Below are 26,683 nucleotides of genomic sequence, written 5' to 3' on the forward strand. Positions count from 1 at the left end.
CACCATGTTTCTTTTTCTACTCCTTTTTCTTTCTAACACTTCTCACCATCACCTCCAGAGCTGCTAACATCTGAACTTAGGTGCAATTGGTTAAGGATAGCAGTATCCTTATCCCCAAACTGAAAAACTGCACTATCAAGAATCAAAATTAGAGAAGGCTCTTCCTATCTTTTGAGACTATCATTAAGGAAAATGACAATCACATGTTGGCTTGCATTAGTGCTCATTTTCCTGCCACAAATTTCCTGTTTATTTCAGTTCAAATCAACTCCAACTTGGGTAAAAGTAGTATTTAGGTGGAATCTTCGTGAGGAATTTCCATTATCAAACAGGCAGAATGAAACCTATCATTATATTATTTTAATGTTCACGTAAAGCATGAATTGCAAGGGGGGCAAAGGAATGGTCAGTGTCATAACAAAGTATCCTCAGCACATTCTTCTAAAAAGGCCAGGACCACACTGTGCTTTTGGTTTTTGCTCTGCTCTGCACATATATTTGACTTTTGTGAGGTAAGACGCCATGTACCTCTAACTTGCTCAACACCTTTTTTTTTTACCGTTTAATGACAATTTACTCCACACACAACATACTAAATATGCATTCCATTCTGCAAGAATCACTTTTGAAGCTGTAACATGCGTTTAATTTGAGAATGTACCCATCAGCGTACCTTTTTGCACTTGTAGCAAACATAATAAGCATATCTGTTCATAGCATAGCCAGCTGGGTCATTATAAAATCTAACGCCTGGTGTTGTGATGGCCTCACTCTTGTGCAGCCCTTCATACTCCAGTCTCATTAGTGCTTTTCTCCTTACATCTTCATAGAGTTCTTTGATTGGATCAAGCAAATCTTTTAACACTGTGTGATTGATTTTGTTCTGAAATTAAAAAAAACCCACAACTTAAAATATCTTGGACTTTTATTACAACAGTTGTGATGATTTTATTACAGGCCAACACAAAAAATATAATGGAGGTCATAAAACCTTAGGAGTTCAGGTAATGGGCAGTTCAAACAATGGCTGAAAAGAAAAAGGAGTAATGGCCTATTGTTATATGAAACCATCAGCCCTTACAACAGCCTAACAACCACAGAGGGACAGTAAAGAGTACACGAAATATTCTCCACAGCACAGGAATATTCCAAGTGTTGTTTTTTCCCTATTTTTTTGTCCTTTTTGACTTACTGCTTGATAATTTAGAATTATGACTGACAGTCCCTAGGCTAGGTCTTTATCATGCAATAGTCACAAGCTATTGCTATGGGTTGCCAAAAAGAGAGCATGAAGGAAGAACCAAAGAAGTGGCTGATCATTTGCAGATTTCATATTCCTAGGGTGTTGAGGTGCTTTCCTTCCCAGCAGCTATTATATACTTGATCTTAAAGCAATTATGGCTGAGTACAAGAGGAATTTATTACGAGAAAAAGAGGAATTTGTAGTAATTTAAGATGAACTAAATCAAACACTCATGTTCTTCAGCTCTGTAATCGTCCTGAAAAGTAAAGCAGCTTTAAAAGGGACTAGTAAAAGAGAGAAGCCAAGTTTCCTGTTTCAGATAGCATGCATTAAGATTATTTCTTCCCTCCCACCAGCCCCAAATACTGGGAATTACAAGCTGATGTTGCTAAAAATAAAACAGACAGATAACATCTCCATTATACTTTCTTTGTAAGAGGACCCTTACTTCAGGGAACAGTAAGGAAAGGTAAAAAGGTGCATCAATAATACCTTTTCTTTAGTGACAGGAAAAAATTAAGAAAACAAGTGACGTAGAAGTAATTTGTATTGTAACAGGCAATATATAATTAAAAACGAAAAACCCAAACAAATAAAAGACCACCCAAAACCCAACACCAAAACACTGCCAACAACCAAAACAGAAAAAAAAAACACCAAACCCCAACACCCCCCAAAATAATAGGAAACCCCTTCCCCTCCACCACAGACGAGTAATTTGTTTGACCTAGGCAGTGATCAAGAAACTCATTTTCATTTACCTTGCAAATAGGACAGGACATAAACCCAAAAGTTATCCTTGGCCCAAGCCACCTGTTTTCTAGGACTCGCTGACAGCATTGCAAATGGAAAACGTGGCTGCAGTCCAGCTTTAGAAGAAAAGAATACATGGATGTGAGCACTGAAGTTACATTAACCACTAAAACCACGAGCAGTTATTTGCTTTCAAGGGACAACATATATCAATTCATAGAATGGTCTGGGTTGGAAGGGGCCTCCAAAGGTCATCTAGTCCAACCGCCTCTGCAGTAAGCAGGGGCATCCTCACCTAGATCAGGTTGCCCAAAGAGAGGCCCTGTCAAGCCTCACCTTGAATATCTCCAGGGACGAAGCTTCAACCACTTCCCTGAGCAACCTGTTCCAGTGTTCCACTACCCTCATGGTAAAGAAGTTGTTCCTAATTCCAAAGTTAATTTGTATAAAGCCCTAAGAAGACCCCTACTTTTGTCTTAATAAAAGAATAAAAAATGGTCATTAAAATAATAACTTTCCACTCCAAAATGACATATATATACAAATTACCTCAACTCAATACAATCTGCTTTCTTGAAATAGCAGTAATGCCAAAAGGCTTTTTTTTTTAAACTTATTGTTAAAATTTCTGTTTTGAAATCGTTAAGAGTAGATTAAGAATATAACTATATTTTAACTTCTTCGACACTTAGCACTACAACCATGATATTAATCTGCTCTAAAAGGGGGGAAAAAAAAAAAAGATAAACCTGGATAGCTGGTGCTGCTGAAAGTGCTTCAGTAAAGCAGATCATGCACATGTCATCAGCATCTTGTTTAAGAGTTGTAGCATTCTTATCACAGCCATGCAAGCACGGCAAACAGTGCTCTTCGTTCTTAACGCCTCCACATGGGTGACCACAGGGGTGTGTCTTGCTGCAGGCAATTTTAGCATATTCCTATTAAAAGTAAATAATTAATCTTTTTGCCCTTTCCTCTGAACAGTTTGATGTAATTGTTGCTTTTTTGAAGGATCACTGGTTTGTGCCATGAACTCAGATGAAAGAATCATGGTTTGTGTTGTCTGCTGCCGCGGCAGGTACTTGGGGAAAAGTACACATTTTGCCTACCTGAAGTAAAACTGATACCTTTGTTTCCTTATGTTACCTCTGAATAGCAATGGTATGATGAGGCCATCATTTAAAAAAATGTAACTTTTAACCCAACAAGAAATACTCTTTAATCATCCATGTGTATTTTGTATATTTACTGCCTCCAGCATAAGTGTTGCTTGCCCTGTGTTAACAGCCTAAGTTATCTGCAAATTTGGATCCTTCAATAAAGGAATGAAGTAATCCACCCTGACGAAAACATTATGAGCTGATCGCTAACCAACATAATGCACTTTTATATGGAAACATTGTTTTAACCACCTCTAATTCCTATCCCTAGTAAGTAGAAAAAAAATACAGACGTTGCCCAGAAGCCACAATAAATAGAACTGAATTAACAATAACATAATATATTCAACAGGCTAAGAGAGGAAAAAAAGACAAATCTACCACACACAACCAGAAATAAACATGGTGAGGTAAGAAACGGGTGAGCATTTGGCCTTCCACCAATTCTACCTGTACCATAGAGCAGGAAAACTCTTGGGACACATGAATACAGTTGGCAAACCTGGCCAAGTCTGAAATGCTCTGTGCTGAAGGTAATGAATAGGCTGTTACACAAACTACTTTATCAAGCTTTCCAGTACACTAGACTATGTTAACAGGGTATATTTTCCTTTATACTTGGAACACTATTGTGAAAACTTGAAGCACTTCTGAAAATCTTAATAAACCTATGCAGTATTTTGGTTGACTATTGATGTTTGTAGCCTGTAATTAAACATTTACCAACTTGGAAGTATTTGAATTACAAGACAATATTCAATATGCAAACCTTTTCATAAGAAAAAACTGATTTAAAGCGGACCACAGAGATGAACAAGGTTTCCTCAAAATAAGGAATGAATTTGATCCTGCATTCTCTTCCGTTTATGTAATGAGTGATAATATTTGTTCATACACACCTGGCAATCTGTATCAGAACAAACGCTTCCCACTGCTGATAATTCTGTTCCGCTCCTGCATCCACAGAAGCGACACGCCTCAGAACTGCTGGTGGTCGGCTTGCCTAGATCCACAAAAGTGAATAAAAATGGAAGTTGATGAACATGAAACGAAAACAAAAGGACTGATACTCTAACAATAGACACTCAAGCAACAGTCACAGAAAACAGTCAAAACACCATCAATTCTTACGCAATTGAACTATTTCGTTTTTATTAACATTCCAAAAGCATTGCCCCAAAGCAGGTGAAGACCCCGACTAGTTTTTTTTTTAAGGGATAAATGCTTATGTAAAAGGTAAAAATAATCAGGATAAAGAGCAAGTAGTAACAGTTGTGTTTTACCTGTCTGTTCTCTGAATTCCACCATAGCCTTCATAGTTTTAGAATCTGCTAACGCCATCAGCCAGAAAAGTTTGGTCCTACCACAACCCTCATGGAGATCAACTTTGATAGCTTCTTCTTCTTCTTTGAATACCTATCAGGTGAACCACAGAGATAATAAATAACATCTCTATCTTATTTTCGTCACTGTCTCTTTGGACTTTCATTAAATGTTGTACAGATTGTCTAGTCCAAGCTCTTTTCTTTCTGGCATTCTATAGTTGTACATATTGCAGAAGAGATACATAGCTAGAGGCTTTGTGTTTCTAGTAAAAACACATAAAATCAACACCTGAGATAACATGTCTGGGAAACAGTTGTGCAATAATGCTAAGAAGAGAGCTGCACAACTTCTTTTCCAATTTAAAAAGTATGGAGCTTGGACTTCATAACTGCTACTCAACTCATCCAGAAGGCCACTGTATACTAAAAGCACAAGATAACATTAGAAATGTCTTCACGTAACCTTGCCAGTCGTTTATCAAGGCAACACGGATAGTTATGGTCTCAATGATATGATATTAAGATACGATTTTAATGGTATCATGTAAGTATGCAATGTTTATATTTCTGACATTCACATAAATGCACAATGAACAGTTTTGGCAATAATGAGGAAAATAAAAATTCTTCATGGAATTAAAAAAAAAAAAAAAGCAACTGCATGAGATCCTTAGTAAGCTTTACATAATCTCTTCTTGGTCCTCTTCCCTAAGTATTTTAGGCAGTTCTGCTTTCATTCATTTTACCTGCAATGCAATGAAAGTTAGAATTTTCCTGAGTATGGATCTATGCACTCAATTTAAAATTTGCTGCAATTCTTATTAGAATCAGGAACAAAACCCTAACTGCTTCACAAAGGATTGATATAAGCAAAGGATTCACATAAGCAGGTCATAGTAACTTACACGCTGTCCTTTCTTGGAGGGAGAGGAAACGCATTAGAATCATAGAATCATAGAATAGAGAGGTATGTGTAACAGAAGTTGGACAAAAAGCAGGAAGCTAACAGAAGACAAGACACAGGGAACATGAGAGCATTTAAACTTTAAATTGAGGGGATTAACATGAGAGATGTTAAGGCAAGAGTGGTGAACAAAGAGTAGAAGTTTAAACATGCTTTCAGAACTAAATAGGAAAATCTGGTAAGTAGCTATTCTGGACAGATTAAAGGAGAGATGTGAGGGCTTCTATGAGAAGAACTTACTTTTTATCAACTGTAATCTGAACAGGCTATATAGGAGAAATCAGAAAAATAAATGAGCGTAGACTGTGCCATGACAGAAGAGTAGACAAAATCATCTTTGGATGACAAGGCAGGAAAATTTCAAAGGAGACTGCAAAGACTGTGGCTAAGAAGTAGAAAAAAATGGATCTGCGTTGAACTTTCAGTCTGCGTCTACACTGCAAATGCTGAGACAACAAGGAGATCTGAAGAACAAAACTCGGCACCAGTGATCCAAAATTCACATCATGCATGCTCTGGAAGAGACAATCCCTTGCATTAAAGGACCATTAGCAGACTGTCCATGAACCTATTTTTTAAAATTTTCAATCTGAAAGGAATCCAGATCATGCACTCCAAGGCTGCTCTGTAACACAAATCAAAGCAGAGATAAGGAGATGTGCTTTAAAAGCCCATTCCTGATCCTAACCAAAAAGCGCGTCTAGATGCGTTGTAGAAGAGGAATGAATTCCACTGAACCAACTTTATTCATCAGGTTTATCATTCTATCCTTTGTACAAATAGAAGCAGTCAGAGCGAAAGGACAAAATAAAGGGCCAAAAACCTCACCAAAAAATAGTGTCAGGAAAGAGGAAATGCTTAGAAATCAACACGAATTTCAATGAAAAAAATAAATATTCCAAAGACAATGTTGTTTGAGGTTTAAAGATGAGAGAATAATGCAAAAAGCAGAGTAAAAGCAATTAAGAAAAACCTCATCTGTGTGAGTCAAAGAGGAAAGACACTTTAATCTTCAAAACAAAAGAAATGAGGAGTTTCTCAAGTTTATGGATGTAACAATGTATTTCTCTGTGAAAATACAGTGAAAGCTGGAGAAATTATAAAAGACTGATGGAAGGGATCCATTAGGAATATTTGCTGTCAAGTAGTTTTCCCAGATATTAAAATCCATACATATGTTAAAAACAAAGGAGTTGACAAACACTGATGCATGTGATAGGAGGAGTAAAGGAATGTAATTTAAAAGAAGTACTGATCCAATGTATGCTTTCATTATAGACAGTTTCTAGATTTTCCTAAAAAAAAATATTCCCAACCAACATTAGAATAAGAAGGAAGAACACTGATGTTCTTCCAGGAGTTCAAATTAGGGACTGCCACAAGATTTTCCAATCTTTTCAAGAGAAAAAGGACAAGAGAAGTTAACTAAAAACAGTTAAAAGAATTAAATGGAAACTTACCTATCCCATCTCAAACATAAAAGAAGGAAACACCATTTTGGCTATGTATTAATGAGGGACGTGCAGACAGTGTATGCAGTGCACACAAACACAATGCCATGGTATGCTCTCACCTGTCTCTGATGAGTTTTTGTTCGCCGATGGAGATGAAGGAATCTGTCACAATCTGTACACAAATTCCCACAGACATTACATAAAATGATTGCAGCAGTTTCACCATCATCATGGTTATCGCACATGGGCTGGGAAAAAGACAAGAAAAAGAAAAATATGAAGTCATTCTCACTTTATTAAACCTCTGATTTCCTTTTAGCATCTGTTTCTAGTCTCCCTCCAGTTATCCCCCCCCCCCAGTTAATAAAGGGGGAACGAAGAGCTTTTGTAGACTATTACTCATATCTTTAGAATAATCACTTAAACTCCTGGACACACACACAAAAAATCATATTTAGTTTATTAGGATATTCTTCATTTTATATTTTGTATGATGCAGCAAAAATGCATTTCTCAACAACACAGTTGAGACATCATTTTCAACTGATCTGGGAAAAGATCTGTAGTAACAATGGGTTACAGCAATGTTAACAGAAAAGTTCAGAGATATGAATACTCAGGTCAGTCAACATGCACAATATTTTCCCTTAATTACTTTGGTATCATAGAAGTTGGAAAAGACCTTTAAGATGGAGTCCAACTGTAACCCAACTACTATAGCCACTAAACTATATCCAAAAGTGCTACATTTACACAATTCTTGAACACCTCCAGGGATGGTGACCAAAAGGGCAGCCTTTTCCAACACCTCGTCATTCTCTCAGTAAGGAGATTTTTCCTAATATCCAATCTAAACCTTCTCTGGCACAACTTAAGCCCATTTCCTCTCATCCTATCACTAGTTACTTGGGAGAAGAGACCAACACCAGCCTCACTGCAACCTCTTCAGGTAGTTATAGACAGCACTAAGATCTCCCGTTAGCTTTCTCTTCTCCAGAGTAAACAACCCCATTTCCCTCAGCCACTCCTTGTAGCATATGCCCTCCAAATCCCACACCAGCCTTGTTACTCTTCTCCAGACACCCTCCCAGAATGTCAGTGTCTTTCTTACACTGTGGTTCCCAGAACTCAAAACAGAACTCTGGTATGTTTACACCGCTCAAACATCTGATCAAAGCTGTAGGTCTTCTCTAACTCAGAGAGAATTCAGTTAAAGTAACAAACTTCAAAATCCACTATAATATTAAGTTGCTCTACTGATATAATTTCTTCCAGAATTCAACACAGTTGTTTGCAGTTCAAAATATCTGTACAGAGTTCAGTGCTACCCTAACCCTAACTAACATAGGCATATGTCTGAGGACAGGTTTCCACTGCCTACCCAAAACATGCAACTTAGAACACAATCTTTTCAACAGCAGTTCTGGTAGGGGGGCACACAGTTAATCTCAAATTTTGAGCACCCTGATATAAAATATGATTGTGGAATTTCAGGCTGGCTTCAGCAACTCGTATCTCTGCTCGATTAGGTCTTGGGTACTCTCCTGACATTTTCAAAGCTCTACATATGTCCCTTGACTTTGTTAGTCAGCTCAGACACCTTTGTGTTTGCCTCCTCCTCTCAGCAGGATTTTAGTCCTCGTGGCAGCTGCAGCTCTGTCTCCTGTATTCTCTTTCTGCCTGCACTAAACTGCTTTATAGGCTTCTTTGTGCCAAAGACCCTCAGGTGCTAGCAGGACAACACGATATTCCCTTGGGACATTTGGAACCACCTAACCAAGTTATAAAGAGATCAACTTTATTACTTTGCTCTTTCCAGATTCATATTAAAAAAAAATCCTAACTTCTTTTTTGTGATACTGAAAAATACAGACACTTGATTAATCCATCATATTCAATATTAAATTTGTTAATTATCTGGGCAAATGGTAGCTTTACTAAATTGTTGGAAAGAGCTTCTTTCTCTTTGAAGTAATCACACACTACTGACATAGGGGAGAGGAAGCAAAATTATGGGGAAGTAGTTACTGAGGAATGCAAGAGTTGACTTTTAACAAGTGACAGAGAGCCAGACAGGAAGTGAAAAGCCCTGATAGAGGCTGTTGTATTAACTGAGTCAATCTACTCTCAAAAAAACCCCATTCATATAGGTGTTAGGAAGGCCTTGCTCCATACTGAACACCAGTAGAATTGCTACCTCATTATTTTAGGTAGGAATTTTGTGAGCAGTGCTTGTCTAGAACACAAATACTTCAAACATGTATGTACAAACTCCACTGGGGAAAAAATGGAGGAGTAAGATTAGACCAAACCTACCTTTCCCTATCATTATTCTAAATTCTTTGACTACTGAATAAATCAAAATAAACACAAAAAAGTATGACTTTCACTCTTACCATCTGTTTCTGCTGTCCGTCCTTTCCCATCCACCTTCCTGAGGACAGTCTATCAACATGATCCTGATCAAGTACACAGAGGGATGCTAAGGCCAGCCACAGCTATTGAAAGGCAAGGTAGAATTAAATGTTTCAGAAATACTGAAAAACTATTAAAAAATCCCAAATATAAATTTTGGCAGATAAGAATATCACTGTTACCTGTAAACTGTATCCTTGTTAGCTGAAGCCTGCTCATGCAACGCAAGTTTTTTATTCTCCAAAAGAAGTCAAGCATACAGTAAAACTTACCGAACTTTTGGTAACTACCTTGTTTCTTTCAGGTATATCACATTATGATCATACATACAGTAGTCAGCACACAAGACAGATACAGTGAAGAAAGATCAAAGCACATTATAGAGAAATGTGGCAAAATACAGACTTGCACATCACTCCCAAACGGCAGGCTTTGCAGGAGAAGATATTCAAGGACACAGACTAATAAAAAAACCCCTCCAGACAACAAAACTTGAGCTCAATGAGACTGATTTCCCTGTGCTCTCTCTACTGCACAAGGCATTCAAGATTACCTCGAAAAGGGTTCTGAGCTAACTATTCTTCAGAAAAAGCTTTTCTCTCTTCTTCTCCAGTGACTACAATGAAATCCAAAAGAGATGAGCTGCATGAGGATAATTTGTCAGTAGGCCTGCAACCCAAATTGAAATGCACTTGACAGCTACATTTCACAATAGATTTTTTGATGAAAGGTTTGATTTGAACAAAATGACTTTTGTTGAAAAATCTCAATTAGACTCCACTCCAAAAACTCCACACTTCCAGGGAAGAACTGGGTTTATTCACAATGAGAGCTAGGTTGATGTTCAGGGCTCCTCTAAGACCTAATTAAACCAATGCCATGATAGAAGGAGATGGTGGTACTCTGAGAACGTGTTTTCCAAAAAAGCAGAGAATATGAGAAACAGGATAAAAACGTTTAAGATGGAAAACAACGTGCCTATCAAATGTTTGTAACCACTGCAAGCCTCCTTTTTTACATGTCATTATTATGGTCAGGAAGCGGAAACCCTACGATAGTAGGAATGGCGTAATTCACAAGTATGCTTTGCATGGATTTGTATAATCAGTCTGTTATGAGTAAGTTAGTTGCAGTTTCTATAAAATATTCAACGATGTAAAGACAAAGAAAAAACTCCAAACCACGCCTGGTAAATAATACAGCCTTCAGATGTAGCAGCTGATGACCTAGAAGTCATACCACTTAAAATAATTGTGTAGAGAGCTGGAAACAGACAGCTGATATGTAGCATACAATTTTCCCTGCCGGTGATCTTATAAATTTAGTAACAGGCAGGTATCACAAACTGCAAGCAGAATTATCTCAAGGATAAAAACCCAAATGTATAAGCATATAACTTACTCTTCATCATTTGGGAGGTACACAAGCTTGCATGTCTAATCGCAATACAGTTTTTATTGACGTATTTCTGCCACAAAAAAAGAAACCTTAATGTGCAGTGACACAGAGAAAGCAAGATATTTATTAGGACATACATCAATTGCCTCATATAGGATACCTGTCTGTTACACCTACATCTAGATTTGGAGTACATAACTGCATGTGACAGAGGCTGTTTCAAAGAACAATCTGTATAAGAAAGTTTTTTTCTGAAATATAGGAAGGGTTCCTACAGACCACTTGCAATGAACTGAAGTTAAGTTTAGTGAAGCTCTTACTCTGGTTGTTGCAATGCACCTCACTGGTGATCTGTATTCTTCTTCCATTTTGGTCAGAGCTATGATGGTTTCAGCAATAGCGTTCTTCGTTACGCGGGACCAAGCTTCTGACAGATGACCCTGTTAAACAGGAAACTTAGTTTTTTGCAGCTTCTAGTAAGAACAACTGAAACTAATTATAGTTGCTACAAGCAACATCATGTTAGGATCACAAGTTAGAACAGAAAAAGAGAAAGGCAAATGAGGTGTTTTCAACTCTGAGCAATTGGTAAAAACTACCTCAAATATTCAGGTGTCTGACTGATGTAGTCTCTGAACAACTACTGAAACAACTAACTTGGAATAGGTAGAGGGCATATGATTTGTAGAACACAAAAGCTGCTGGAGAAAGATGCACAGCTGGAGCATAACTGACTGAACAACATACAGTACTGAGAGTTCCTAGAGAAATCAGTTCTGCTTGCACAGCTCAGCCTTCCTGAATACTTTTCCCACAGTTTCCGTATTTGCAAGAAATAAAGAGGACTTAAGGAAAACTAAACCAACCTCCCAACTAAAATTCTTTCCCCTAAACATATATAAAAACATATATATTCCTCCCTCCCTTTCCATGTGGTTTCTAGGAAATAGCTGAAATGTTTTTCATCAAATTCTTCTGTGAAAAACCTTGCCTGAAGCAAATACAGATATGCAAAATTTCAGCTTGGATGGCTCCATTAATAAACAACTACAAATGTGTATTTCCGTAAGATTGAATATCTCTCTTAACATGCAGTCTTCAACAGAATCCACATATAAAATCCACATATGGTTACATGAAAACAACACCATTATGTTGTATTATGTGTCCAGACACTTTTTACTTTTCAATTGGAGTTCTGAGTACTCAAGACTTAAAAAATTAGGTTTCTAAGTTGATAATGTAGAAAATTAGACAATTATTGTTTAATTCTTAAATTTCTGGTAAGAGTTCCTTATTTAAAAGCTTATTTCAAAACTGTATTTCTGCTTAGAAGAATCAGAACTCACTACTCACTTCCTACTGCTCCTAGACCTAGACTCTACCCAGAAGACTACCCCTTTTTCTTGAGATCAACTCATATTCAACACCTCAGTCCAATACCGACTGTGATAGTAATAAAAAAAAGCACTTTTCATTATCAGAATATTTGAATAGCCTCCACACATTTGAGATAGAAACTTACTGCTGCCATGTCTTTAATGAGTTTAATAATGATCTCTGAAATCTGAGTAGGTGTTGAACCCTTCATCCACCAATGGCTTTCACCTCGTCGAATATAGCTGCAAAGGACGTATGGTAATACAGGAAGTTAATCTGAGCAATTAGTTACTGTATGTCAAAATGTACTTTGAATAGTGCACATTCAGCAAACTCACTTCTGGTTGATTTTTGGGTTTTGTTTCTTTTTTTTTTTTTTAATCAAATTCATCAATAACATGAGTAGTAGTCAAAGCATTACACAATTTTTTTTTCCATTTATAAAACAAAGAAGTCAGTTATGTTGTGTTTCACAGTCTAAGAATGCAATTATTTTGTGGTTTTAGCTGGAGAACATATACAAATCTTTAAACAAACCTGGAATTGAAGATCATTGGAAGTGTGACTGTAGTAACTCCTTTGCCTGCAGTAGTGCCAGCCGTCCCTGTTATAGTAGTTCCTTTGGCTTTTAGCTGTACAGTGAGAGCTTTGGCAATGCATCCCAAAAACATGTCTAAGATACCTAATTTATTCCAATCTCCTTTTTCTGTTGAGTGAATGATATCACTTATATCTGCTGGTGGAAGGGACTTCACGCCTATAATACTAGCAAGGCGACTAGGGGTTACCTCGGGCAAAACACGTCTTAGTAGTGATGTTACCTGGAAGGGACCAAACAAAAACAAAAACAAAAACAAAAAAAAAAAATCAGAACATCATAGGTCTTACCAAGACAGCTGGCATCTCCAAGCAAAATTGTATGAAATATTTCTTCTTCATCAGTTATTTCAGTAAGAAGGATTCAATCTACTCTCTGTACTTAGATCACACCTGTAAGAAATTCTGTAAGGTTTCTATTTGAGTTTGAAGTGTTTATTTATACCCAGTGAGACAAGGCTGAAGAGTTCTGAACCAATCTCATTCAAACAATACTTATCCTTGCATATGATCTTCAGATGTCAGAAACTGTTTGGTAGTACTGTTAGAGGCACTTTAGACTTCTGAAAACAAGTACTTGCCTCAAAGTACTGAAAATTGTTACATTCTTTCCCTCTCTCCTTTAATTTTCCTTGTGATTTTCTAACAGCAATTTCTGAACAGGACATCTGTGCCAGCTGCTCTGTGTCTAACAGGAGCTGTCTTGAAATTACGTGCTTCTATCTTACCAACTGGTGAAACTGGGGTTGAAATTGGATACGGCATGCAATGTTTGGTCCAAACCTGGATGTATAAAAGCTTAGGAAGTCTCTGCATCTGATTTCTCAACCTTTCAATGTTCTCTTAAAAAACTATTTCTCTTAAAAAAATATTTTAAGGGAAAACACCCCCCCAAACTACAATATTTTGTGTATCTGCAATATATCAGAATTACTAAAAGTAGGCATTATCTGCCTTCAGGCAAGTTGAAGTGTCACATTGCAATGGTTCAGAAAACTGGAAAAAGTACAGGGGATGAGACCAAAAAAAAAAATCACCCCAAACCCTTCTGAAACAGGAAATAAAACACTAACCTAGAGAAGGCATAGAGGCTAGCAAAATCAAGCTAGTGCATTAACTGTACTAAAGCAAATATTTTATATGCCTACATATTTATATTATGTGCATATAAATATACACATTGAACAGATTTGTTTTCAGAAAGATGTATGAAAGCCCTAAATGAGGGCGCTAAGAGTAGGGAGGAATTGTCTAGTTTCACAGTACTACACTTGCAGTCTGAGTGTAAGGCAAAGATGCTAAAGACTCAGATCTGCTAACAATAAACTTCTCAGCTTACCTGTGAAGGCTTATGGGCATTACCTATGTGCATGATATGAAACACCCAAACAGCACTGGATTTTTAGGTCCTGTCCACTTGGCAGACATTTCAACTATGCTGTACTCATTCAAGGTCTAATCTCAACCAGTGAACCCTCTGCTTCACCTGTTATGATCTTGCAGCAGGCAAGTCATTAGTTAGTTAATAATTCTAGCTGTCACTGTGCCTCAAAGTCAAACGTGATATTAAAAAGTCAAGAGCTAGCTATGGCTTCCTCAAATCACACAAATATTTACCAACTTTTGGAGCATTTACAGCACATACAAATAGGCATAACCCTGTAGTATTCTCAGAGCCTTTCCCCAAAATGAACTCCCCTGGCACAGCTTGAAACCATTTGCTCCAAATTCCTTTGAGGTAGTTGCAGAGAATGATAAGGTCTCCCTTCAGCCTCCTCTTCTCCAGACTGAACAATCCCCGCTTCCGCAGATGCTCCACATAGGTCAGGTGCTCCAGGCCCTTCACAAGCTTTTTTGCCGTCCTCTGGACATGCTCCAGCACCTCAATGGCCTTCCTGTAGCAAGGGGCCCAGCACTGAACACAGTACTCAAGGTGTAGTCTCACCAATGTTGAGTACAGGGGGATGATCACCTCCCTGTTTCTGCTGGCCACAGTGTTTCTAATACAAGCCAGGATGCCATTGGCTTTCTTTGCTACCTGGGCACAACGCTGACTCTAGTTCAGCTGAGTGTCAACCAATACCCCTAGGTCCCTCTCCAAGTTGCAGACTTCCTTCTGGAAACACGAAGATAGACAAGGAACAATTAGCACTCACCTGTCTCTGCACCCTGGGCGAAGCAGTGTGTAGCAATGAGAAAAGATCCTGAAGCAGAGTCAGCTGCTGTGCCAGGTACTGCCGGCCTACATTGGAACCGCTCAGTGCCAGAACCATTGACAGCAGCTCAAAGCAATAAGCATCAGAAGAAGCATCCTCATCGCTGGGCTGTGAGTTGGCGTTCTCTTTGCTGGAGATGGCATGCTCCCATTCTTCACGCACACGGGTTGCTTCCATTCTTATGGCCTGGACTATATGAGCACACACCTATTCAAACAGAACCCAAACACAGAGTAACTCTTAAAAACTCACAGAAAGTGAAAGATTGTGTTTCAAGTACCTTCATAACTACGGCTAAAACATGAAGTCTATGAAATTTGGTCTGTGCTTAAGTTACTTTTCCATGTAAATTGAAACGAAGACTAAAATTTAGATTTAGAGCAAAGTTCTTTAGAATTAAGAGATTTACTACTGAATTTGCTTGTCTTCATTCTGGAAAATTTCACTGATTTTTTTTTTTTTTTACTGTAGTTTCTGCCCTTACTTTGCTTTTTACATAGAATTCAGGTTAAAAAACCCAACCACAATCCACAAACAAAATGCTTTTATACAAAACCCAAGAAAGAAAAGTATTTAGTAAAAGACTTAAGTCTCTTTTTTAGTTTAATATTCGTGACACTTAAAATTTTAGAAACCATGTTTTCATTTTACCAATTGCATGTTAAAAAGCGTATTTAAGAGATTTTAAAGTCTGCTAAGATTGATGACAAAAAAAAAAGACTCTGCATTTGATCTTCAAAGCATTTCACAGAATGAACAAACCTGCTTCTGCAAATTTGTCAGTTTGCTCCGGCTGAATATGATCCCTACCATGTGCTCCTTCAGGTCTGCATCTGATGTTGCCTTCAAAAAAGCATATTTAGTATTAGATCAAGTTTCAAGAACATTTCCTAATTACTGGAGCAATTAACATGGAATATACCAAACCTTTTTCTACAAGCTTTTTAGCATTTTCTTAGAGAGCAATAAGATATAAGCAAGACCAATTTAACTATAATCAATAAATACCTTAGATGGATTTACTTTCCTAAGCATGAAATAACATAATCAAGAAGCAGAATAAGTGAAGTATAATTATTTGAGATTCAGCCTCTTCACTGATTAAGTTTTTGTACAGCAGTCCATGGAATATATTTTTCTCTTTGTGTGTTTTAGAACAAAAGAAACAGGGAACTCACAATTAAGTTACCACACAGCGCGTGAGAAAAATACACTTTGCAAAATGAATCATTCAGTTGCGGAACTTACTGTCACAAAGTACTAGGCAGAGCAAAACCATGTATCATCTAAAAAATTAAATTATTTTAATTGAAGTCAATCCAATTTTGGCTATTAAACATGACAGTCTATACACCCTGTCCTTCTCAGGAACATTTCTTAAGCTAATCAACTAATCTTTGCTGGAAAACAGGAGAGTTCTACGTGGTAAAAGTACAGATGTTAAGTACTTATGTAAGTGTAGGCATAATGTGCATCACCATTTCTGCAATGCTTCCATTAAGCACACACGCTTCAATTATAATTTGTTAACTTAAAAAAACCAACATATATATATATATATAATTTTAAAGAAAGTAAGCAATTGAGACATTTTACTTCTGCTTTGGTCTGAAAATTACGTAGCAGAAGTCAGAGGACAAATAGTGAAAATCATCCTGGATAATTTTTTTGGCAAAGTATTATTTATAGAATACAAATAAATACATTGTGTACTTTTTCTTCTCCTTCTGGGGAAGACAACAGTGCTTTTTCTTCTTGTTCTGGGGTTGGCTCAGCATCTCCAGAGATGAGTTTTCCAAATACCTAGAATACAGTGACAATTAGTTTATCGTGAACATGGAAAGATGTGGCATTCTACATTAAAACACAAAGCACTGTAACTATGATTTGTGGTAACTTTCACTGTATAACACATTATTAGAATCCCACCTGGGATGTAATAAGTCGGAATACTCGCAGCGTCTCCGATTCACAGTTTCTTTGTTGAGCTACACTAGCAGAAATCTGGCCTGCTATTTTAATGCTTTCACCATCTTTCCATCCAAGAATTTTCACTTGTCGAACTCTTAGTGTGTTTTCTGGACCTTTCAGTTCAATTTTGATGATGTGATTGTCACCCCCAGGAAGTTCACTTGTTACCCAGCCAATGTGCCTTGAATCCAAGTCTACCTATTAGACAGGAATATAAAGATGGGAACTGACATTACATCAAACAAAAGTCACCTACCTCTGTAAGAAACCCATTATATAGCAGTGGAATCAATAGTGTTTGCTATGAAATTTTCATCCTGAGCAGTAAAACTATCATATTGAATTATAAAAATATTAAACCTTATGAATTTATTACTTAAAAAAATAAATCTCAAACTTAAAGACATATAGTCATTTGTTGTTTGCCTTTAAAGCCTGTTAGAAGCAGTGGCCTATTGATTCCTTTCATCCTCTAAGCAACAGCTCATCCATTCAAAAAGCCAGTTTGAACTAGTATTTGCTCACTACTTTCAATGAAAAAAAACCACAGCCATCATAATTTAACTGAAAATATAGCACAGAGTTACCAATAGCTAAGTTACTTCATCCCCATTCACATAAACCTTTGACAAACTGCAACTCTATGAAAGGCATGACTGATATCTGTATCAAGAAATGCAAGATTTAATAATTGTAAAAAAGATTAACTCTATCAGATTAAGTTTACTTTAAAACACATTTAAAAAAAAAAGCAACATAAATAATGTTATATGATTTAAACTGTGATGTTACTATTGGAAGCCAAAACCTGATAGGGTGAAATGCCTTCAAATCATTGCTCAGAGCAACCCAATTGGGCCTTAGCTACACTTAGCCATGAGCTAAGTCAGCCCTCTCTCATATCCATAGGTTCATTGATGATCATCAAGCTAATCAAGTTCTTTCCCATTTCTACTCTAATTGTTAGTGTCTGCATTGAACTGTGCTGCAGTAGACAAGACTGCCTTTTTAAAATACTATGAGGCAGGCTAGGTACAAGTTGGGGTAGAGTATATGTGAGTGTGTTTGAAGATTAACAAAAGAAAAAAAAAATCTGTTGGAGAATTCTCAAAAGCCTGTTCAGCAAAGAGGAAGCAAAGCTGAATTGAGCCCCACCTATCTTCTAGGACTGAAGTGTCCCTGGAAAAACACCTGGGCGTTTGTTTGAGTAGACACAAAGCCAGGCAAGCAAGCTAACAAGTTGTATGAACAATCTTGATCCTGGCACCTCAGCTCTGCTAGAGCCTTCCAACTGAAACAATTCCATGGTTTTAATTAGACTCAGAGAAATAACACCACGGTGGTGTTAGGTTGATGGTTGGACTCAATCTTAGAGGTCTTTTCCAAGTGAAACAATTCCATGATTCTATATAGACTCAGAGAAATACACAAACTTTGTATCTGTCTCACACTTCACTGTTTAGCATGAGCCCACTATATGTAAGTTTCGTTTCGTCATGATTGTAACGTCTTTCAGATTTGTATCTTTGCCTTAAATGCTGAGGGTAAGAGAGAAAAGTAAACCTTCTCTCTCTTATATAATGGTGCTGCTTCTTGAAGATTTTTAGCATTGACTGTCAATAATTCAGATGATAAAGTTTTGAGCCTCAAATAGTAACTGCCTACTTAAAACCTCTTTGATAGCTCACATGGGTGTCAAAATACAAAACATTGCGCTCTGTGAAAAACAGGCATCTGTCATTTGGCCTACTGACAAAGCAGAAAGGGTGAATACCATTCTGAACTCGAGTCTCCAGAAGCCTTCAGCTACCTGAAGCTGAGAACTAAATGGCTGGGCAAAACATATGCCATGTAACTAGAAAAACTCGTGTTGAGGGTAAATTACTTATTTTCTCCTTTCTAGTGGCATTCTGCTTCTGCTAACTTCTAAGCTGCTTTTCCCTAATGAAAAATGATTCCCTACAGCAGATAAAAGGCAATGACAGAGCAAGGCTAAGAAGTCAGGCATCAGAGTATTTAACAACACTTGATATTAGTCAATACAATCGCTTTGAGTACAATCATATACAAGTAACTAAAATCTAAGGAATATTTTATATTACCATATTCTGTTTTAATAAAAGAAAAAGCTTGCTTACTATTCAGTATACATAACTGATTTCTGTCAATAATAAATAACAGTATTTTCCACAAGTACTATGATACCTGGTATTTATAAAATAATTTATCTATCATAAGGAATGGAAACTATTTGCCTAGGAAGTCTCTGCTATATGCAGCCAAAAACGGTTGTGATTGTTCAATGTGAATTGTTAAAATGTTTACCTGCTTTATTCTGCAGAGATCTTCTACTGCCTTGCCAGTTAGAAAGGTCATTGACGTCACTTTGTTCTGCAACAGACAATCAAAATAAGAATGAAACACTTCCTCTGAGGACCATCTTGACTATTTCTTCTATATTAAGAGAGTATGTACGTAAGAGACAAAAAAGCATTTTAAGCATGATCAAAACCAAGGACAAAGTATTACAAAGCACAGCTTTCAATAAAATGAAGAGATTGTTCCTTGTATTAAAAGATACAGTGGAAATAAAGGTGTATTTGTAATATTGTTGTACAGACCAATAAAGATTAATATAGTAATTCTAGAAAGCAGTTTGGATTTTATTTGAATACTTCTACAAAAATCGTGACCAAGAAAAGTAGTGTATGAAATAACCGAATACTTAAAAATGCATCTGAAATTGAACAAGCCACTGAAAATTGTTTCCAAGTTATAGGTTCATGAAAAAATTTATTTGACTGGTCTGATCAAATCTGGTACTGCTTTCAAACCCACAGAAATTATAAACTTACTTTGAAATCTGAGTGTCTGAATTGGAATTACAAACTGAACTGGTTCTTGACTGATATATAAAACTTCAATTATGAACCTTCATTGAGAGACATTTAATTTAATCTTCCTCTTACCCCCAGGTCTCTGGAGTTGTCTACATGAACACACACATAACGTGCATTGATTCCTTTCACACAGTTAATTGTGATGTTTTTGGTTTTGTTTTTATCTTCATCTCCGGACTCCCAGAATGTTTCTGTAGACCCATCTGTTAAACTACCAATCATGGCAGGTCGGCTTGATGTTTTAATGTCAACAATGCTGGTTAAGTCTTTTAGACAAACCACTATGCACAGCTCCTGTGAAAACAAATGAAATTATTTAAAATATCTAAAAGTAAGCCCAAATGCAAGCATTACTTACAATTTTTAAAACTATAGAGACTTCTGTTCTTAAGAATATGTTCTGAACTAAAGAAAGATATTCATAAAGAATATTAATTTGTGATCCTCAGAATAACAGAAAAAAGGCATGTAAGAACTAGAAGTACACAGCACTTAATTAACTCAATGAACCTGCTGAATTAGCTAATTCACCTAAGAAAGATTCCCCAAACAATTTACCTGCACACAAGTACTGCTTCAAAATTTAAGTTTGAGTGATCTATAGGCTAAGAGTAGATATTTAAACCTCTAAAGCCAGATAAGAGATTCTGAATATTAGCAACAAGACCCCAATCTGAGCTACATTCAAGCAAATATGACATTGCAATAAAGGTTTTAATGAAACAGAATAATCATGGGAAGTACAGGCTGTTCACAACTGAGCTCTGCTTCTGAGAGGTGTAATACTTGCCTGATTCATAACTTCAAAACCAGACTGAACGCTGATACTAAAACTCTCTTCACTGTCTCCATCATCAGATTTAGACAAAATATTGTTGATATGATGGAAAACATTGCTCTGGTGCAGGAACTGATGATCAGATTGTTTGAATTTGAGACTCCAGCATCTAAAAAACACATTAAGAGTACTTTGAAATTTTGAATATTCTTTAGAAGACATAACCTACCAGTGGAACTAGTAAATTACATTTTGTCTTCTCAAAATACATTCTATAAAACTTTAACTTCCAATTTCTGCAGGATCTTAATTGTTTCCATGCACATATTGAGGAAGGCAGGAGTAAACATAAAAGAAAATAATAGTAATTCGAATCATTATTATTCACTGTATAACTCAGAGAGAGATACAGGAAAAATGTCAAACAGTTTAAGGATACTATTCAGATGAGAGATTTCTGAGTAAAAGGTATTATATGCTACCATGTACAAACACACAGGTACTACCATATTTATTCAAGAATGTGGTTTTCTTCATAGTGGATACAGTCCAGAATTTAAGAGCAATTACATATGTATTTTTTTCTCTACAAAGCCTTCTACACTATTATTTAGATGTATAAATGCATACATGTATCTTTTACATATCTTTTCCATGTAAAAGGATAGACACACTCCTATTCACACAGGCACAAGGTTTCATATTACCTATCTGCATTGCAAAATCTGTTCCTCTGTGATGTTACAGTGCTCCAGCCTTTTAAGAATTTTCTTAGTTTGTGCTTACCTTAAGGCCATTTGCTGTAATGCACTACCACTGGGAAGAGACATCATAAGATCAGAGATTGTCTGGAGAAGGCGATGAAAAGTGTGGGGTAATGGGTGAGCTGCTTCACCAGCAATCACTATATCTGACAGAGGATGTTCACATACTCTTGTGTCTTTTTCCTACAATGCAAAACAGTTTGTATGCTGTTAGCCTTTCAGAAAAAAAAGGTTAACTAAACAGAAAAAAACACATTTATTATCCTTAAGAATAAGTGCAACAATCCCATAAGGAGCATGGACTTCAAAGGAGTTCCTGCCAGAGGGACTTTTACAGTAACAAGGTATGCATGTGAACCAAAGGAGGAATTTGAGAAGTATGCTGTATAGTACCCACATACTCCCAATGGATCTTGACTGCTTGAATGCCTAGGAATGCTATGGTATTATCTGCAATGAATTCAGGTGCAGGTCCTACCTAGACAAGAATCCTCAAACCAAACATTTCTCTGTATTTTCCTGGAGAGCATATTGGGCTAAGGATGTACTCAACATATGAAGGAGGAAGCATGGAATTGAACGCTACACTAAAATACAATTAATTATTCAGAAACCGATCTGTTACATTATGTATGTATATGTACGTTTTTTATCGTATGATCAGACCACTGAAGGAAAAGAAGTTGTAGTTTGAATGTGTATCGCCCAAGTGAAAACAGTTGCCATTTTTTCGCACGATACAAAATTATTCACCCTAGCGAAGTGACCAAGGGGAATTTAAGTCCCCTCTTCAGTTTATCAAAAGAGAAGCATTCTCACCAGAGCAGAAGCAGCAAGTTTTAACATTCCTTTCTAATACAACATTTTACATGCTACATTTTCCAAACTACAAATATTTCTTAAATGACTAAGGTATCCATCATGTATATATAGGTACTTTCATACAATATAGAATTTTTTTTTTTTTTACATATATATAATTTCTTACATTAACTATAAATTTTCAGAGCTGACTACAGCCTTTTCTTAAAGCACTGAAACAGAGCAGACCAAACAAAGCTGAAAAATATTTTCTCTTTTCTCTCTTCTTTTTAGGGTGGGCAAAGGAAGAATAAAAAGAAAACAGTAATTTTTTATTGTTGCTGGATTAGTGATGTACTTGTGTCCCTTTTTTTCCCCCCCCTCCTTTCCCCATGTAATTTATCAGCACAAAATCTGGCAATTTTAGTCATAGAAAATTTAATTTTTCTTCTATCTAAAGTGTTAAACTACCACTGAAGATTACAAATTTAAATTCCATAATTAAGGTTCTGTTTCACAGAGAGAATCAAGGGTTTATTTGTGTGTTTTTGTGTTTGCTTTATTTTTTTAAAGTAATGACAGTATTTCTAAATTGACTACAAAAATCAACCAAGATACTGTTTTTATAAATGGAACGTTAAATGTCACTTACTTGTTCTGCATTTTCTTTATTTGATTTATTTTCTTCATCCTCCTCTTCTTCAGGCTCTACAGGTGCAGGAGTCAGGGAAGCCACAAAATGCCATAAGATATCATGAAGGGAAGTTGTTTGAATGACATTACAAAGAAGCCAGTTGAAAGCCTAAAACAAGGAGTTCACAATTGGTTAAGTACACCTGGAAAAAAACCATTTCTTAAACTGTTTAGGTGAGGAAGTGCATTGATGCTTTTGGACAGGCAAATAATAATGTAGAGGTCTTCCAGTAAGACACATTGCAGTTAAAATAGTTTATAGAAATGACAGTGATATTACAGGGGACATAGCAAAGTAATTCACAATCACTACACACAAAAAAAACTTCTTCGAAAAAAGCTTGAAGGATTTAAAAAGTAAAGTTCCTCTGTAGTTTCAGGGACTATTACTGGATGAAGTTGCAGTACTTCTCTTGCCACTGAGATATGTCAAAAAATTGAAGATCCTTTTTAATTTACAGCTATGTAGGCTGAGATTTTGGTGTTCTTGCTTGGTCTCTACCACTGACTGAATTAATTAAAACAATTAAGCCACTTCCAAAAAAGTCAACATCGTGGATTAAATTGGAAAAAAAAAAAAAAAAACAATGTAACATTCTTGTATTTTTCTACAAGCTGTGATACTTACACACATTGACGTGTAGAAATTTAACAAGTGGTGCTTAATGGTAGGGGTGTGGTTTCCGCTTTACCTAAGAAAATCCACCTCTATTTCCTCCCTAGCAGCAAAACAATTCTAAAGAAAGAATACTTAAGTCCAACTTTTCAAAAAAAGAATGGCAAGTAAGGCCAGAAAGTTCCTGAGCAAATGAGGAGAAAACAGTATTAAACTGATTTTTTACAACCTTATTAATATTCTTTTGTCAGAGATCTTTTACACAACAGATACACTATTGGAGAAGTTTTACAGGCAATACTTTTCTATTTATGTTTTACAGCTAATAATTCTAGTAAGTGGACTTTTAGAATAGATTTGCTGCACATCTCAAAATAATGCTTCGTTTTTTTAATCTATAAAGAGACTTTACAAAAATTGAGACAGAATTTACAAATATTTTAATCACACATGGCCCATCAGTACATGAGTACCTCCATGGCAAAAACACGGCAGGCAGATTTCCGTAAGGCTTGTTTCATTGCTATTTCAAGTCCCTCCAGATCATGATGCTGGATTACAAATGCCAATACTGGCCACTGGAAATTTCTCTCTCCTTTGGAAAGAGAGCTGTGGGCGGAGATTAACCGAGAAAGTTCAGGAGATGGATGTCTCAGGAGAGAGGACCCCACTTCTATTCAAAGGCATAAAAATACACACACATTAGATTCTTTGCGCATTTTAAATTATAGCCACAATAAACAAAAAGCATCAGAGCAGTCTTACAATTTATAGTTTTGCGAATATTCTACGAGAAAAACGTCAAAAAAGCAATGTGGAAAAATGAGCATGCTTCAACTGAGAAAACCCCCAACTTTTAACTTTTAAATAAAGAACAAAAGATGTACCACAGTAATTCCCAAGATGCTAATCCTCCTGTGCTGATTAACAAACAGCTGATGTTTGTTAATAAATAGAAAGAAAAGTCACTCGTAGAATAGCTTATGTTGGAAAGGACCCTAGAGATCATCTACTCTAACCTCCCTGCCATGGGCAGACACCTCTCAACTAGACATGGTTGCTGAAGGCCTCATCCAACCTAGCCTTGAACACCTTCAGGCAGGGGGCATCCACAAGCTCTCTGGGCAATCTATTCCAGACTCTCACCACCCTTGTACTGAAGCGCTTCTTCCTAAGATCCAGTCTAAACCTACTCTCCCTCAGCTTAAAACCATTCCCCACTTCTCATACTGCTAGACATCCTTATGAAACGTCCCTCTCCAGCTTTCCTGTAGGTTCCCTTCAGATACTGGAAGACAGCTATGAGGGCCCCTTGGAGTCTTCTCTTCTCCAGGGTGAACAACCCCAGCTCACTCAGCCTATCCTCCTAGTAGAGGCACTCCAGCTCTTGGATCATCTTTGTGACCCTCCTCTGGACTCACCACTACTAAATGTATTTATAGAAATTTTATTTTGCCTAGGCTTGTCAAAAAGAACTGCAACTCTAATCTCTAATGCCATATCCTTGAGTATTTGGTCACTGACTCAGATGCCTCTGCTCTTACCCGCATCTCCACTGTTGACTCGTCTCCTCGGGATTGCCTTTACACGTACTGGCAAAATTGAGTGCTGCTTGTCATATTCTGATGCAACAACTGAGTATGATCTTTGAAAGACTGTACGCTTCGCAAGATCTGTATCTGTGATTGGACTGGTTTCCAAACTGCAAAGAAATTAGCGAAGCTGTAGGCCCATTAATGAAGATACAGCACAAACTTGAATTACAAATAGTAAACGAAGGAACATGCGTTTCATAATGACAATGCTACTACTGCATGAATGTTTGTCTTATGTACCTAATAACTCTTTAAATGCTGGAAAAGAAGAAGCACGTATTAGAATTACACATGGTGCAAAAGCATGCAAGTGCTTTATAAACAAATGTAAAGATGTACATGGTTAAGTTCCAAGAACTTAGGTATTTTTTTTAGAGAGAATACAAACATTCAGATCATGCCTGAACTGAAGTTTCAGACCAAATTTGCCCCGAGAATGCATGTGAAAACGTCTATGGAGTGACTTTTGAATACGCAAGCCAACTGAAATTTAGAACTTTGTGTGAAGTAAAAGTTGCTAACATCATTAGCTTTCAAGTCAACTTTCAATTGCTATGGCTATGCCTCTGGCATGTTTCACTCCTTACCTTCAGTGGACTTCTTACAGTCTGCAGAAGAACTCCCAGCTTATGCTGTCCCTATAGGCCTCAGGAGACCATGGTGTCCACAGTTTTAATAAAGGAATATACCAATACGATGCACTCCTTAAGGAGTTTTGTTAGAAAAGCTCTATTTCTGAAAAGACTACATTGTAGATTGTAGTATTCCAATAAACTGTTTTTGCAATCAGTATAAAATATAACAGATTGAAATAAAAACAGATTTAAAGCAACTTTTTCTCTTCACTACATCCTCATCATAGTATGAGGCACCACTGTTTGACATCTGAAAACACCAAACATCTAAGTTGATTCTGGACTATTAAGTAACAGTAAGAACCTTATTGTGAATTAGATCACAATAAACTTAAGAAATCTGACAGCAACCATCTAGCACTCTTGGTCCTAGATAACATTAAGCTGTACTTTCTTCAGTGGCATTTTAAATTCCCACAGAAAGAAGCAGTAACATTTGCTTTTAGAAATGTATGGTATTGAATTTCAAACCTATCAAAAAGGTACTGCACTATCATCAGATGCATTTAAGATTAGAAATACAGGGGGGAAATGGCTACATTTTCAACATGCTTTCAGCAGTTATGGTCTTTGGACCATTGCTCTTTAGATCACTACTTCACTTCTGGAGATTCTGGAAAAACTGTATCTGTCTCTTATGGGGAAATAAGCAGCCCTGGAGTAAGAACTATGGGTAAATTTCCCTGAGGTATGCCAAGAGTCCTTACCAATTTATTTATTTATTTTTTTTAATCTCCATATTTAGGTTGTGAAACCAAGACCTTTCTAGACAGAAGCAACTGGTTTATATCACAGTTAAAAGTTACAAATCCAACTGCAAATTTGCGTTTCTAGCGGTGGAAAATATACCTGATATGCTATGATTCAGTGAAGACATTTTTCTAATAATGGCTTCATACAATTTTGGGGTTGGGTTTTTTTGCCATTTTGGAGATTGATCTGGGCTGATCTGATACTTTAGCTGCTTAACTACAGCAATATTTTCTGTCTCTCTTTTTTTTTTTTTAATTATTGTCATGCTAATG

The 26,683-nt window shown here is 36.7% G+C and overlaps 1 protein-coding gene across 1 annotated transcript in view; it reads right to left on the minus strand.

Moving 5' to 3' along the window:
* Nucleotides 1–26,683, minus strand: part of MYCBP2 (MYC binding protein 2) — a 131,760-nt gene that overhangs the window by 3,899 nt on the left and 101,178 nt on the right. Inside the window, exons 52-72 of the mRNA XM_054381668.1 lie at nt 24,973–25,130; nt 23,902–24,101; nt 22,772–22,921; nt 21,341–21,501; nt 20,567–20,723; nt 19,846–20,070; nt 19,202–19,267; nt 16,835–17,074; nt 16,610–16,708; nt 15,668–15,748; nt 14,846–15,112; nt 12,630–12,913; nt 12,238–12,334; nt 11,033–11,152; nt 9,296–9,397; nt 7,019–7,147; nt 4,440–4,572; nt 4,056–4,159; nt 2,746–2,934; nt 2,005–2,112; nt 674–883 (exon numbers count right to left, since the gene is read on the minus strand). Coding sequence (XP_054237643.1) covers nt 674–883; nt 2,005–2,112; nt 2,746–2,934; nt 4,056–4,159; nt 4,440–4,572; nt 7,019–7,147; nt 9,296–9,397; nt 11,033–11,152; nt 12,238–12,334; nt 12,630–12,913; nt 14,846–15,112; nt 15,668–15,748; nt 16,610–16,708; nt 16,835–17,074; nt 19,202–19,267; nt 19,846–20,070; nt 20,567–20,723; nt 21,341–21,501; nt 22,772–22,921; nt 23,902–24,101; nt 24,973–25,130 — 3,280 coding nt within the window. The remainder of the gene's footprint in view (nt 1–673; nt 884–2,004; nt 2,113–2,745; nt 2,935–4,055; nt 4,160–4,439; nt 4,573–7,018; nt 7,148–9,295; nt 9,398–11,032; nt 11,153–12,237; nt 12,335–12,629; nt 12,914–14,845; nt 15,113–15,667; nt 15,749–16,609; nt 16,709–16,834; nt 17,075–19,201; nt 19,268–19,845; nt 20,071–20,566; nt 20,724–21,340; nt 21,502–22,771; nt 22,922–23,901; nt 24,102–24,972; nt 25,131–26,683) is intronic.

This window comes from Indicator indicator, chromosome 1 (assembly GCF_027791375.1).
Source record: "Indicator indicator isolate 239-I01 chromosome 1, UM_Iind_1.1, whole genome shotgun sequence".
Lineage (NCBI taxonomy): Eukaryota > Metazoa > Chordata > Aves > Piciformes > Indicatoridae > Indicator > Indicator indicator.